The 14,471-nt window shown below is 37.6% G+C and overlaps 1 protein-coding gene across 3 annotated transcripts; it reads right to left on the bottom strand.

Annotated features, from left to right (window-relative positions):
• Positions 1-10,160, bottom strand: LOC137072622 (protein NLRC3-like). Of its 3 annotated transcripts, none has more exons than XM_067440488.1 (7): positions 10,127-10,160; positions 9,523-9,798; positions 6,185-7,997; positions 5,915-6,088; positions 5,673-5,846; positions 2,011-2,057; positions 1-1,923 (listed from the first exon to the last, which is right to left on the bottom strand). In XM_067440488.1, the coding sequence occupies exons 2-7, from the start codon at positions 9,782-9,784 to the stop codon at positions 1,373-1,375; spliced, it is 3,021 nt and encodes a 1,006-aa protein (XP_067296589.1). In that variant the 5' UTR covers positions 9,785-9,798; positions 10,127-10,160; the 3' UTR covers positions 1-1,372. The 3 variants fall into 3 exon arrangements, with proteins under 3 accessions (XP_067296589.1, XP_067296590.1, XP_067296591.1); XM_067440489.1 differs by having other exon boundaries at positions 1,786-1,923; positions 2,011-2,052; XM_067440490.1 differs by lacking the exon at positions 2,011-2,057 and having other exon boundaries at positions 1,793-1,923.
• Positions 10,161-14,471: the final 4,311 nt, after the last annotated feature.

Raw genomic sequence — 14,471 nt, 5'->3', positions numbered from 1 at the left:
TGCTTTACCTGACGTGTATGAGAAGGACTGTATGATCCTTTCAGCAGTTCAGCCAGATTATCACACATAAACAGTGATGAATAATCCAGCAAATGAGAGTCCAGTGTCAGTTTAGTAAACATCTCCCTCTAGTGGCGCACATCACCATCACTTCTCAAGTAACATAACACACATGTTAAAGTGACAGCTCACACAAAATTAACATTATCATCATTTGCTCACCTTCATGCTGTTCCAAACCTGTGTGACTTTCTATATTCTGTGGAATAATACGATATTTTGACATTGCCATCTTTGATATGTACTGTAGACACCAGGGGCGTAGCAGCGCTCTCATAACATATCCAATCGGAAAGGTGTTTATTGTCAAATAAAGACGAACATATTTGAAAAGTGGAAATAAAGTGTCTAAAGTTTGTTGAACCGCTGATCATGTTTTGTATCTGGACAGGTTGTAGCGACAGTTTTGGTTTATGTAGAAATTTAATATAAAAAGATTTTTTATAAATATCGAATATGGCCCTATATGATGTCATAAAGGGTGGAACTGCTTGTATGGACACATTTCCCGGAAGATATTTTGATATTGTTGGTTTTTATTTTTTGGAGTTGTGTCTCCCAGTAGTCTCCCAGCACTGCCCAATTAGGGTATACAAATGTAAGAAGCAAAACACACTGCATTTATGACATGTCTAAGTGTCCTAAATTTGAAGCATACACATTTCTTTCTTTTTTTTCACTTCTGAACTGTCTTGTCCTCAACCTCAGGGGTGGGAAACTATAGCTTTAGAAGTCCAGTGTCCTTCAGGGTTCAGCTCCATTCCTAATCCATCATATCATGCAATTTATACAAGATATCATTTTCTAAATAATCCTGAACACTTTGGTTAATTTTTCAGGTGTGTTCCGCAAGATGATAGCTCTGAACAAGGTTCTAAAAGTGCCTATAAGGGTCGTCCATAAGGGCCCCGGTCCTGGGACAAGATTTCTACTGGCACCCCAGAACACACAATAATGCAATAATCTGTACACTGGGCTCAGTTTAAAGCAGAGGTGCATCTACAATCGACAACAATTTAACCATGTCATCATAATTAGAATTTTACATACGTTTCTGAGAGTTTTTGTTTTCTTCACACAAGCTTCTACAGATTCTTGAGATCAGGAATCTCTAGATTCAACTACTACAAACTGGGAATCCAGGAGCATCCAGAAGATGATTGAGTCACAACTATGACGATTGCTTACATAGAGTTGTGCTGAACATTATCAGAGTTATGTTTTTCTAATTATATCTGTTGCTGACATCCATGATTGAAAAGTTTCTAGAATCTTGTTTATGTCAGTTGTTTCTCGGCCTCTACAATGTCCATTAAAATGTAGTTACACCTGTGCCTATGTGACACAGAGACACTGAGGAATCATAAACCCTAAATCCAGCATAGAGGGGTTCAGTGAATGTGGTGTTGAATGTGTGTAAGTGTGTGAGTGTGTGTGTGTCAGAGACGCTGTAGAAGGACAGAGTGCCAGCAGACCAGTCCAGATACACTCCTACTCTATTAGAGTGGTGTGAAGGGACAGATATGTCAGTTCTGTTATTATTGTGCGAGACAGTGAATCCATTAGCAGTGCAGAACAAATTCCAGGATTTGTTGTTGTATCCAAACAGACAGTCACATCCACCTTTCCTCTGGATTCCTTTATATGTCACAGATATTCCTGTCTCCAGTCCATCCCATTCTGCCTCCCAGTAACAGCGTCCAGTCAGACTGTCTTCACACAGAACCTGACACCACGTATCAAATCTCTCTGGATGATCAGGATATGGCTGATGCTCTAATACACGCGTAATTTTCCTTTTCTTCTCAGACAAAATTAGTTGAGTATGTGCTGTGTTTGGATCCAATAAGAGATCACGGGCATCTGAACACAAAAATAAAGAAATAAGAACACAACAGCAACAACCCATGGCATAAAGATGTGTGTGTGTGTGTGTGTGTTTACACCTACATCTTTGTGGTCCTGTTGTCATTCTGATCTCTCCTCCATAATCTACACTATAACACACACAAATCTGGTCATAATCTCTCATGTTCACTGTCAGGACAGCTATCACATTCAGGTTTGCTTATTAACATCCTAGCCAACACTTTATGGTGGAGCCAATGTTTGCATGATATGGGCTTGAGCTATGGGTTTGTCAATGGGTTTAATTTTGGCTTTACATGAATTAATTTTAGAATGTGCTCAAGTAGACATAATTACTTTGTTTATGAATTATATCTGTCATGGTTGAGGTTAGGCGTCAGGCGACAAGTCAAAAATGCATATAAATGGGTTTTAATAATAATAATAAAATAAAACAAGACAAGACAAAACAGACAAAAACTAACTGAGGGGAAAAAACAAGACTGGACTTGGCTTGGCACAAGGAAGAGTGAAATGCAAGGCATTTCGTACGACAATGATCCAGCCCAGGACTGCAAACACAGGGAGAATAAATAGTAGAGGTGGGGGACTCGAGTCAGACTCAAGTCGCACTTTTGAGGACTTGAGACTTGCTTGACAATTATTAATAAAAGACTCGACTTGACTTTGACTTGATATTCATGACTTGAGACTTGACTCGGACTTGAGACTTGCTTGACAATTATTAACAAAAGACTCGACTTGACTTTGACTTGATATTCATGACTTGAGACTTGACTCGGACTTGAGTTAAATGACTCGAAATTACTTGTTTTTGTCAATAAATATTGTTTTTTGAACGTAGTGGAACCTAACCTTGTGACGCAGCAGGCAAGCAATATAGAAATGTTTCTATATAAAAATGTTGACACAATGTAAAGTATTTGCTCTGGCTCTTATTTTCAATACATTTGCTCAGTTTTTATGCTTCTTGTTGTAAACTGTTGACATTGTACAAGCAAAATGTGATGGTTGGTCAGTGTTGTGTTTGTGAGTAGACGGCTGGGTTAAAGTCACTCCAACATTTCTGTGTGTGTTCTGCATTGGAGCTGATTTTTGACAAATTATGTAACAAAAAGAAATTGCTATACTCTCCCATTGACTGAAATTATATAAATAAAAATGCTGAAATCCAGCCAACACTGCACACATGTAAAACATTTTAGTGAAACATGATCTAAATGAGTAATATTAGCTACATTTTGTCTATTTTTAACACATCTGTGTTCATTAAGTTTATTCATTATAATATTATTCATCACCTGGTCACGCTGTACAGAACTATAGAGAGAACATTTTTTAGATTTTTATTGTATTAATAACTTAACAACTGTATTTAGATACCTTTTTTTGGGTAGAAATGCATATTGCATTTTTTGTTGCAAATAAAAATCTCATAGTCCTACTGTAGATGTAACTAATTTTAATATATAAATTCAGTTAAATCATCGAACATTATATGACTTGCCAGTGACTTGCTTGACCCAAGCTATGACTTCACTTGACTTGATTGTAGGGATGGGTATCGTTAAGGTTTTAACGGTATTACTACTCTTACCGATACTGCTTATCGGTCCGGTACTTTAACGGTATTCTTATCGGTACTTTTTGAGATTTTATATATATATATATATATACACACACACACACACACAATTAACAAAAATACACAGCCTATACATTCAGTGCTTTCATTTCAGGAAGAATTCTTCTAATCAAATGTAAAATAACACTGTTCGTCATAAATAGCCAAATTAATGCTTATTAAAGCTGAAGTTATTCATGCAAGAGCTGTGAGTGATTTTCTCTTTTCATTTGGTTGTTTAATTCGCAGTAATTCGTCAGCATGTTTATTTACACCGCTGCCTCTTTAAGACAGATGTGCAGATCTATAGGCGACTGATAATAGGACTATATTTTCTCCTGACTATATCCATAATAACTACGTCCATTTTAGACACAAACTGTGTTGTGTTTAAGAGACTCTCCAAGCCGGTCATTTTGCCATAGATGTTTGTGTACATTTGATCCTTTAGACGCGAGTGTGAAACCGAAAGTGTAATTTGCTCGTCTCGCTGCGGGCTGTTTCAGAGCGCGCGCCGACTTGGGAACAATCTCTTGCGCACATTTTTGTGCATTTAATCGCTCTTTTTATTATTAAACGCGTCCCACAATTTACCAACAGTGGCTAGACTGTATTTTACAACAATCACTGATCGTGCTGATTCTGTCATTACGTTTTAGTTTTATGGAGAAATGACAGCGTAGGCTACTGCTGCAAAGGGAATCAAGTTGGGCTAGGCATAAATATTATTATTATAATCTTTGGAAGACAAAATCTAAAATAAAAGCAGACTATCACAGATCTAAAGTGTAACCAGGCTACGTTTGAATGTTTGGTTCTGTCCTCGGCTGTCGTTTGCGGAGCTCTCTCTCTCTCTCTCTCTCTCTCTCTCTCTCTCTCTCTCTCTCTCTCTCTCTCTCTCTCTCTCTCTCTCTCTCTCTCTCTCTCTCTCTCGTCACGTGTATTTTCAAAAGTACCGACAGCAGAACCGATAACGTCCGAGCTTATCGATACAACGGTCTTTCAAAATTCAGCCCCGGGGCCCGTTTAATACCGGTTTTCGGTACCCATCCCTACTTGATTGTCACAACAAATGACTTGGACTTGCTTGAGACTTGCAGATGTGTGATTTACTCCCACCTCTGATAAATAGGGAGCAAACAAACTAGGGAAGACAGGTGGGGCAAATTAACCAATAATCAGGAAACAAGGTGGGCGGGGCAATACAATAGACATGAGAGCACATCGCACAAAGAAACACAAGAAGTGCTGGAATCCGAACACCAAGCTCTCAACACAAACTCACAAGGACAGGATACAAGACAGACAATACAGTGTCAGGGTTCTGTCACAAAAAAAAAAAAAAAAGAGTAAGCTAGACCGAAGTGTCAGTGACTGACTGACTATATTTCAGTGAAAAAGTTTACCAGAGGTCCCAAAAATATATATTTTTTAATCAGATTTTACCCCTAAATACAGTCTGGTCTCATTGGAAAAACGCACCCGTGGCAATGTTTTTGCAAACCACAAAATACTTACCAATATGTACATATTGTGACAGTTTCAAAGTGAAATGTCCACTGGGTGGTGTTAAAAGCTTCGTTTTTTTCCGGAACAGAAAAAAAAGAACAGTGTGAATCTGACTTGTTTTGTTATGTTGTTTTTTTAACGGACACCCACACTAAACCCTAAACCTACCCGATAGTGTTAACAAAAGCAAATGTGACAAAAATAAATATGTACCTATGACATTTAGCATGTGTTTTGAACTTGTCTTTAAGGTCTTTTATCATGCCCCTTTTTGATGGAATTCGTTCCCGAGCCTTCAGCATTGCAATTACAAATCTGTACCAGCTGAGCTATCGAACAAGCTTAATAGGTCAGAAAATCTGAATATATGGACCTGGTTAAGTGACGCAAATTTCAAAATGTATTCATTTCCAAATCATGGACTATGAAAAAAAAAAAAAAAAAAAAAAGCACGATAAAAAATGCTTTGCTGTTTTACTGCCTCTACTGTTCATTTCTGTTGAAAACTGCAGTGATATGTATGTATTGGTATGTATTTTGTGGTTTGCACGTTTGCCAACGAGACCATGTTGCCCAAATACAGTATTTTATATGTATAATTCCCACATACCTTAGTATCTCCAGTGAGCAGTTTGGATCCTCTCGTTTGTCCGAAAGCAGCTTGACTCCTGCCTCTCCTGGGTGATTGTAGCTCAGATCCAGCTCTCTCAAGTGTGAGGGGTTTGAACTCAGAGCTGAAGATAAATAGCCACAGCCTTCCTCTGTCACCATACAGCCAGACAACCTACAGACACACTGTCAGATCATCTACAGACACATGACCAGCTGACTGTACATTATGTTCTTACACACCTCAGTATGTGCAGCTGACAGTTTGGGCTCTTCAGTCCATATGAGAGCAGCTTCACTCCTGAATCCCGTAGATCATTGTTGCTCAGATCCAGCTCTCTCAGGACACAGTTTGAGGACTGTAGAGCCGATGAAACAATTTCACAAGACTGACCAGTAAGACTACAGGACTGCAGTCTGTGGAGAACGAAAATAGATGTATATTAGACAGGTTTTATAATCTGGAGCACAGATTTGAGGTTAAAAACTGAATTAATTTTAAAGATGGCTTACAGTGCACTGCTGGAGTTTTTGATCACTGGCATTAATCTTGTCACTGCTTCATTACATCTTATGTATTTATGGAGCTCAAACTTCTCTTGAGTGTCTTCTGACATCAGGAGCAGAAACACCAGAGCTGACCATTGAGCAGAGGAGAGATTCTGTGCTGAAAGATTTCCTGAGCTCAGATTCTCCTGGATTTCCTTCACAGAGTCATCTTTCAGTTCGTTTAAACAGTGGAAGAGGTTGATGGTCCTCTCTACTGATTTTTCCATCTCGATTGTCTTTTTGATATAGTCAGCAGTGTCTTTAACATTCTCTGTTTTTAGCTTCAGTTTTGGCAGCAGTTCCTTCAGGTCACTCTGATTGGACTCCAGTGAGAGACCTAAGAGGAACCGGAGGAAAAGGTCCAGGTGTCCATTCTCACTTTTTAAAGCCTTGTTAACTGCAGACTTATGAAGGTCAACTAGTGATGTTCTGGAGAGTTTCCACGTCAGTTTTTTTCTCCAAGATTGAAGAAAATGATTTCTTCCAGAACATTTGTGTTTGAAAAACACATAGACAGCAGCGAGGAACTCCTGGACACTGAGATGAATGAAGCTGTAGACCTTTCTCTCTGAAACAGCCTTTTCCATTTGAAAGATCTGGGTGCATAATCCAGAGTACACTGACCCTTCACTGACATCTAGTCCACACTCCTCAAGATCTTCTTTGTAGAAAATCAGATTACCTTTCTGTAGCTGTTTAAAGGCCAGTTTCCCAAGCTTCAGAAGAATCTGATCAAAAGACTTGGCTTTGGGATTAGGTTCAGAATTACCACAGTATTTTTTTTTCATCTGTTGCTTCTGAGAAAGTAAGAAGTTTGTGTACATCTCTGTGAGAGTTGTGGGTGTTTTGTCATTGCTCTCTTGAGCCAGTTGAGGCTGAAGAACAGTGAGAGAGATCCAACAGAAGACCGGGATGTGGCACATGATGTACAGGCTCCTGGATTTCCTCATGTGACGAATGATGTTTCCAGCAACCTCAGGACTGCTGTTTTTGTGGAAGTATTGCTCCTTTTGCTCATCGTTGAATCCTCTCATCTCTGTCACCTGATCAATGTAGTCTCTGGGTATCAGACCGGCTGCTGCTGGTCTTGATGTGATCCAGATGAGAGCAGATGAAACCAGATTTGTCTCAATTAGATTTGTAACTATCTTACTCACTGTTGTTTTTTCATGCACATCTGTAATTCTTCTGTTATCTTTATAGCTCAAAGGGAAGCGGCATTCATCCAGCCCATCAAAGATGAACATGACCTTACTGTTATCTTCAGGAAGAGAAGGCAGTTCCTCTGGACCACTAAAGAAGCATTTGTTTAGCAGTTTCATGAGACTGTACTTTTTTGTAATTAAATTCAGTCTACGGAATGGGAGTGGGAATATGAAGAGGATATCCTGATTTCCATTTCCTTCAGCCCAGTCAAGGATGAATTTATTGACAGAGATGGTTTTTCCCACCCCTGCGATTCCCATCGTCAGCACTTTTCTGTTTTGTCGACCCATGTGTACTTTGAATATGTCATTGCACTGGATTACTGTGTCCTTGTGAGAACATTGGTTGCGTTTCGATTCAATCCGTCTTACCTCATGGTCACTCACTATTCCTCCAGTTTCATTCTCCACCACATATAGATCAGTGTAAATATCATTTAGGTACTGCCGATGACCTGTCTGAGAATTACCAACCAATATCCGCTTATAGTCCTCTTGTAATTTGTTCTTCAGTCTGAGGCTGATCTTTCTGTAATCATGAAGATCAATAGTACTGTACTCTGCAGTTGAGGCTGTAAGGAAAAATGGCATTGAGTATATAATGTTTTTTGTAATACAGTTTCTTTTTAAATTCTAACCTGTTACAACAGCTTGCAAAGTCATGGAAATGCTTGTTTTCTATTTAGTTTTTTAGGGGAAAAAACACTTTTTCGAATTCCTCCTAGACCATTCACCAAAAATAAAATGCACATTTGTATGTGCCATTGTAATCATGCCCTGACAATGCAAGTTTTGTCACAGTTTCAACTACTGGTTAAAATTCTAAGCATTTTAAAGGTGTCATGAACTGTCGCTGACGTTCGCATGGTTTTTACATTCAAAAACATCATAACTAATAAGTAATAGGCTATTTTCTTCACTGGCTTTGAGGCTGTCTCCAGAACGCTCAGTTTTGATGGGCATCTTTGCCTTTACGTTTTGGTAACCCATCTGGAAAACACATAGCCCTGGGACATTGGGCTTTGCGAGCCCCCTGGCCAATAGCATTACATGTCTGATCTGATGAGAGATATATCCAGCTGCAGCCCCATAGCACCGAAGTTTAGAACAGCAGTTTTAGAACAGCAGTTTCAGAACTGGAACTTAGGAACGGGACTTAAAAAGTCATAGTTGCACTACCCATACACATGATTTTCTTATAAGCTGTTTTCACATGGATTTTGTCATATAGTCATATAGCATGCATATCATGATGTAGCTACAATGATCAAAATTTTAAAACATTTTTAATGTCAATGAACGGATACAAACACAGTAGTTTAAACTTCATGGATACAGGCTACAACTATACACCATTTTTACTACAAAAAAATAAACATTATGTGTAACATGTATGTAAACAGTATTTATCTGAAATGGAAAGCTTTTGCAACATTGTACTACCGTTCAAACGTTTTGGTTCTGTAACATTTTTTTGGGGGAAAGAACTTACTACATTAATACATTTAAAACATTTATTTAACTATTACTAGTGATAGTATAGACATATATTATAATGGGACAAGTTCTTTTGAAATTTCTATTCATTAAATAATCCTGAAAAAATGTAAACAAATGTTTTTAACATTGATAATAATCATAAATGTTTGTTGAGCATCATATCATCATATTAGAAGGATTAAGGATCATGTGACTCTAAAGACTGGAGTAATGGTGATACATTCAGTTTAGCTAAAAAGAGAATTTAACAAAATAAAAATGGGATACACTTTATATAAAGGTGACAGTTACATTGTACTTACTCAAATAAGTATTGAGTTATATAACTACATGTACTTAGAGGAGTTACAGTTATGGTTTGGTTTAGTTACTTGTAATTATGCATAATTTACTGTTATTACTAAAGTAAGTACAGTAGTAGTAATGTTTATCTATTTACCTTAAAAATAAAGTGCAACCTAAAATACAATGACATAACACATTACCTGAGCACAGGGGAAAGATAAAGCTGAAAGCCAACAATTTCTTTATTTACTTTAAAAATACACTAATTAAATAAAATAGATTTCCATGGAATTAATGTAATTTTAATGTTACCTTTTTTATGTTCATTCTCTAACTCTTCAGCCCGAAGGTTCTGGTTCATCTTCCTCAGGATGTTCACGGTGACCTTCACAGCTTCCTCTGGTCTAAATTGTGCCACCATTTTATCCACTGTGTCTAAGATATCTGCGTTCTCCATTTCAGAATTTGAAACACCCTCATGATTCTTCAAGTACCACTGAAACGTCTTCAGATCATCTTTTACTAGTTCCTTCAGTGAGTTCACAAGCAGCTCTTTAACAGATGCCATCCTCATTCACCAAATCAATACTGCATGACAAGAAAAAAAAACATCTTTTTCTTAACATGAGGATCTAAGTGCCCAAATGGATAAAGAAATGAAGCTGGGATTAAATCGCTCATTTAAATCGCTCATTTAAATAAGCTGGGATTAAATCGCTCATGGGATTAAATCGCTCATTAAATCGCTCATTAAATCGCTCATTCCAAATTAATTTGGAATTTCAAACAAAACATTTTTAAAAATGTATTAATTTATTAAAATCTCAATATTATCTACAATCAATGTAATCTAATACATGACACTTTGAATCTACACAGTAATATGTTTGATTAAGTTGCTTTTTTATTAACTTACCATGAATAATGAGGATATAGATGTTTCTTCTTCCTCTTGTAAACTGTTGTGTCATTGAGCCGAAGCTCAGAAAGTTGTTCCACTTCTGCATTTTCATAAAGTGGGAGTGTTTTTTTTTGTCAGAATTTAAACCAGTAAAGGCAGAAACACTTCAGAAAAAAAGAAAGTTTTTCCCCAGACTCCAGATTGATATGAGTGAAAGTATGTGGAATGGAGAGAATCAGTAAACATGTAGAATTGAGTACAAACGAAACATACAGATAAAGATAGACAGACAGAACCAGAAGAGACACTCTGGTTTATAAGGTGGAGGGATTCATTTCAATATTTACAAATATGAATATGGTTGTAGCCTAAAACTGAGTAATGAAGTCATCTAATCTGAGACTTTTGTTTGTCTACAAAAACACAACTATGAGTATACATAAATTAAAAATTCAGCCACGGTGGCAAAACAAAACCAGTGCATGAGGCACAGACACAATTACAATGACAGTTGTGAGTTTAACTTGAATTTTAATGAACTCTGAGCTGCAAATGTACCGCTTTGAACTATATTTGTACTGCAGTGACGCGCAGATACATTTTAAGATGTAAATTATCATTGCATTATAAATGTACCTTATTCTTACGGAGATGACTTGAAGAACAGATAAAACATGCATTGGCACAATTGTTTGTTTATTGTCTCAATGTTTCATCAGTCAACACTGATTGATAATCTGTTATCTTTAAAGGCTACACAAATATGTATTGTATTATAAAAAAACCAACCAACTTTACGTAAGTGGATGATCAGATACCACCAAAATAAATTAGTCCAGGAAAAACCCTTCCTGAGTGAAACTGAAATTATTTGCGTGGCACGTGCACGTCAGTCGATGACACTGCGAAAGGTATTTAAAATATGTTTATGATGCTCTTTAATTTTTACAAAAATAATAATAATTAGTATTAGTATTATATTGTTATATTTGTTCTGACATACTCTTTTTTTTATTTGTAATTATGAAAATGTGATTGTAATGGTAATATTTCTTATTTTTAAAAATATTTTTAACAGTAATAATAATCATAAGATTTATTATTAGTCACATTAATATATAAACACAAAATGTTATATACACACACTTCATTTGTAAAAAATAATAATAACAATAATCACATTTTCAGGCCCTCTAGGGGTGTCCAGGGCATGCGCCCCCGGGATTAAAAAAATAAATAAATTCCATATTTTAAAGCATCAATCTGATCTTTTTTTGCCAACCTGGGGAGAGCTGGAGAAACATAACTTCAGCCATGAGTCAAAAATTATCTATTCTACCCCGTCATTGAGTTTGTGTGTGTGTGTATGTGTGTGTGTATATATATATATATATACACACACAACAATTTAAAGGCTGGTGAAAGTTAAACTATACAAAAACAGCACCTACGCCACATTACAGTCTAAACACAAATAGCAAGAGTAATTGCATCTAATAGGGCTGTGAATCTTTGGGTAGGCAGTGAATCGATTCGATTCACGTTTCTTAGGTTTCGATTCGATTCACGATTCATAGGTTTCGATTCAATTCAAGAGCGATTTTTGCCAATTCAGAACGATTCGATTCTCTTTAAAATTCAATAAGATTTGATTAATTTGATTCGATTATGCATTTTCTTATATGGATTTATAGGATTATTAAAATGCTTCCCCTAAAGTGTCTTGTGAATTACATTAAATACATGAATACATGAATTAGCGGCCTTCAGGGATCAGAGAGTGGGCAACACGCCCAGTAAGAATTTAAAATAAGGTTCATTAGTTACCATGAACTAATAATGAACTGCACTTATAAAGCACTTATTTATCTTTGTTAATATTAATTTTACCATTTATTAATGCATTATTAAAATCTTGGTAACATTAGCTTATGAACTAACATGAACAAACCATGAACAGCTGAATTTGTATTCACTAATGTTAACAAAGATTAACTAATGCTGATCATAGGTGTTTTAATGGTTAGTTCATGTTAACTAATGCAGTAACTAATGAAACATTGTAAAGGGTTACCAAAAAAAAAAAAAAAAAAAAAAACTGTTACACTTTACAAAAAGGTGTCATTAGTTACCATTAGTTATTTTATTGACTAACATGAACTAACCATGAGCAGTACATTTGTTACTGTATTAGTTGGTAAAAATCCAGCTGTTGATGATGGTTTGTTCACGTTAGTTCACAGTGCATTAACTAATGTTAACAAGCTTTTAATAAAGTATTGGTAAATGTTGAAATTAACATCAACAAAAATAAATAAATGCTTCATAAGTTCAGTTCATCATTAGTTCGATAACTAATGAACCTTTCTGTAAAGTTTTACCCCCCCCCAGCCCCCCCCCCCCCGAAAAAAAACCTTTTTCCATTGTTAAAACTCGATTGTTTGATTATTATTACACACTTTACTTTAATAGCCTATATAAAATGTCATTTGTAGAAATTTAAATAAGCCACACAAAAAAAGGCTTTAAAAGTATTGTTAGTTAATGCTTACTATTGTGTATGATAGTGTTAGTGTTACAGACACAATGCTTCCATGGAGAGGAAATATCAGGCACTTTTCCAGCTAATCCTAAACTAACTTTTCTTCACGGAATAGAAAGAAAAGTCTTCTTTGTTCTCTTTTATACGGAACATTTTCCTTATGTTGATGATTCTGAAGTAATCAGGCTGGTGTACTGTTGCTATAGTATCGGACGCAACTTGCGCCTCTGAATAACAGATAACCCTTATGATAAACCTCATTTCAGTGTTGTTAATGTTGTAGTTACTTTAACAGTTTGCTTCGTATGTTCACTTAGACGATATTATGTTAATTTCATGTATATTCATCAGAACTGTGCATATGGATTTTAGACACTTACAAATGTGTTTACTCCGTCCATGCAATAAATGTGCGCCTTCAATAGACGGGGTTTACACTTCAAATGCTCAGGTATTTCCCTAAAACTTCAGTATTGAATATAAATGAGACGGACACAAGCACAATCCAGTGAAGGCGGTAAAGAGCGCAGCGCATCCGTCTGTGAAGGAGAGCTGTGACTGGCACGCGCTCCTGTTCGCAGTTCACTGAATCGCCGTTCGCTCTCGCCGTTCGCGCTCGCAGTTCACTGAATCGCCGTTCGCGCTCGCAGTTCACTGAATCGCCGTTCGCGCTCGCAGTTCACTGAATCGCCGTTCGCGCTCGCAGTTCACTGAATCGCCGTTCGCGCTCGCAGTTCACTGAATCGCCGTTCGCGCTCGCAGTTCACTGAATCTTGCGCTCCCTTCTGGCACGCGCTCCTGTTCGCAGTTCACTGAATATGAACCCCCCCCCCCCCCATTTTTTTTTCTCATCGAATCTACACGATTCACGCAGGTCACCTATTTTGGTTTCAAAACGGCGAATTTCGCCGAAAGGTTAGGGATTTTCATGTATGCATTTTAAATCACAATCGCAATTTTACCCAGAATAATCGCAAATATATATTTTCACCAAATTCACCAAACTCTTGGTCTTGTCTTGGTCTCAACCCATCAAACTCTTGGTCTTGTTTTGGTCTCACCCCTTCAAAGTCTTGGTCTCAGCATACATGGGTCTTGGTCACAAACCCTGAAACTCTTGGTCTTGTCTTGGTCTCAGCACACATTGGTCTTGTCTTGGTCTCATCCCATCAAACTCTTGGTCTTGTCTTGATCTAAGCACACATTGGTCTTGTCTTGGTCTCAACCCATCAAACTCTTGGTCTTGTCTTGGTCTCAGCACACATTGGTCTTGTCTTGGTCTCAACCCATCAAACTCTTGGTCTTGTCTTGGTCTCACCCCTTCAAAGTCTTGGTCTCAGCATACATGGGTCTTGGTCACAAACCCTGAAACTCTTGGTCTTGTCTTGGTCTCGGCACACATTGGTCTTGTCTTGGTCTCGGCACACACTGGTCTTGTCTTGGTCTCGGCACACATTGGTCTTGTCTTGGTCTCGGCACACACTGGTCTTGTCTTGGTCTCGGCACACATTGGTCTTGTCTTGGTCTCAGCACACATTGGTCTTGTCTTGGTCTCAGCACCCATTGGTCTTGTCTTGGTCTCGGCACACATTGGTCTTGTCTTGGTCTCAGCACACATTGGTCTTGTCTTGGTCTCAGCACCCATTGGTCTTGTCTTGGTCTCAGCACCCATTGGTCTTGTCTTGGTCTCAGCACACATTGGTCTTGTCTTGGTCTCAGCACCCATTGGTCTTGTCTTGGTCTCAGCACACATTGGTCTTGTCTTGGTCTCAGCACACATTGGTCTTGTCTTGGTCTCAGCATACATTGGTCTTGGTC

Source organism: Pseudorasbora parva, chromosome 4, assembly GCF_024679245.1.
Source record: "Pseudorasbora parva isolate DD20220531a chromosome 4, ASM2467924v1, whole genome shotgun sequence".
Taxonomy (NCBI): domain Eukaryota; kingdom Metazoa; phylum Chordata; class Actinopteri; order Cypriniformes; family Gobionidae; genus Pseudorasbora; species Pseudorasbora parva.
This window is presented reverse-complemented; position numbering and strand designations above follow the sequence as displayed.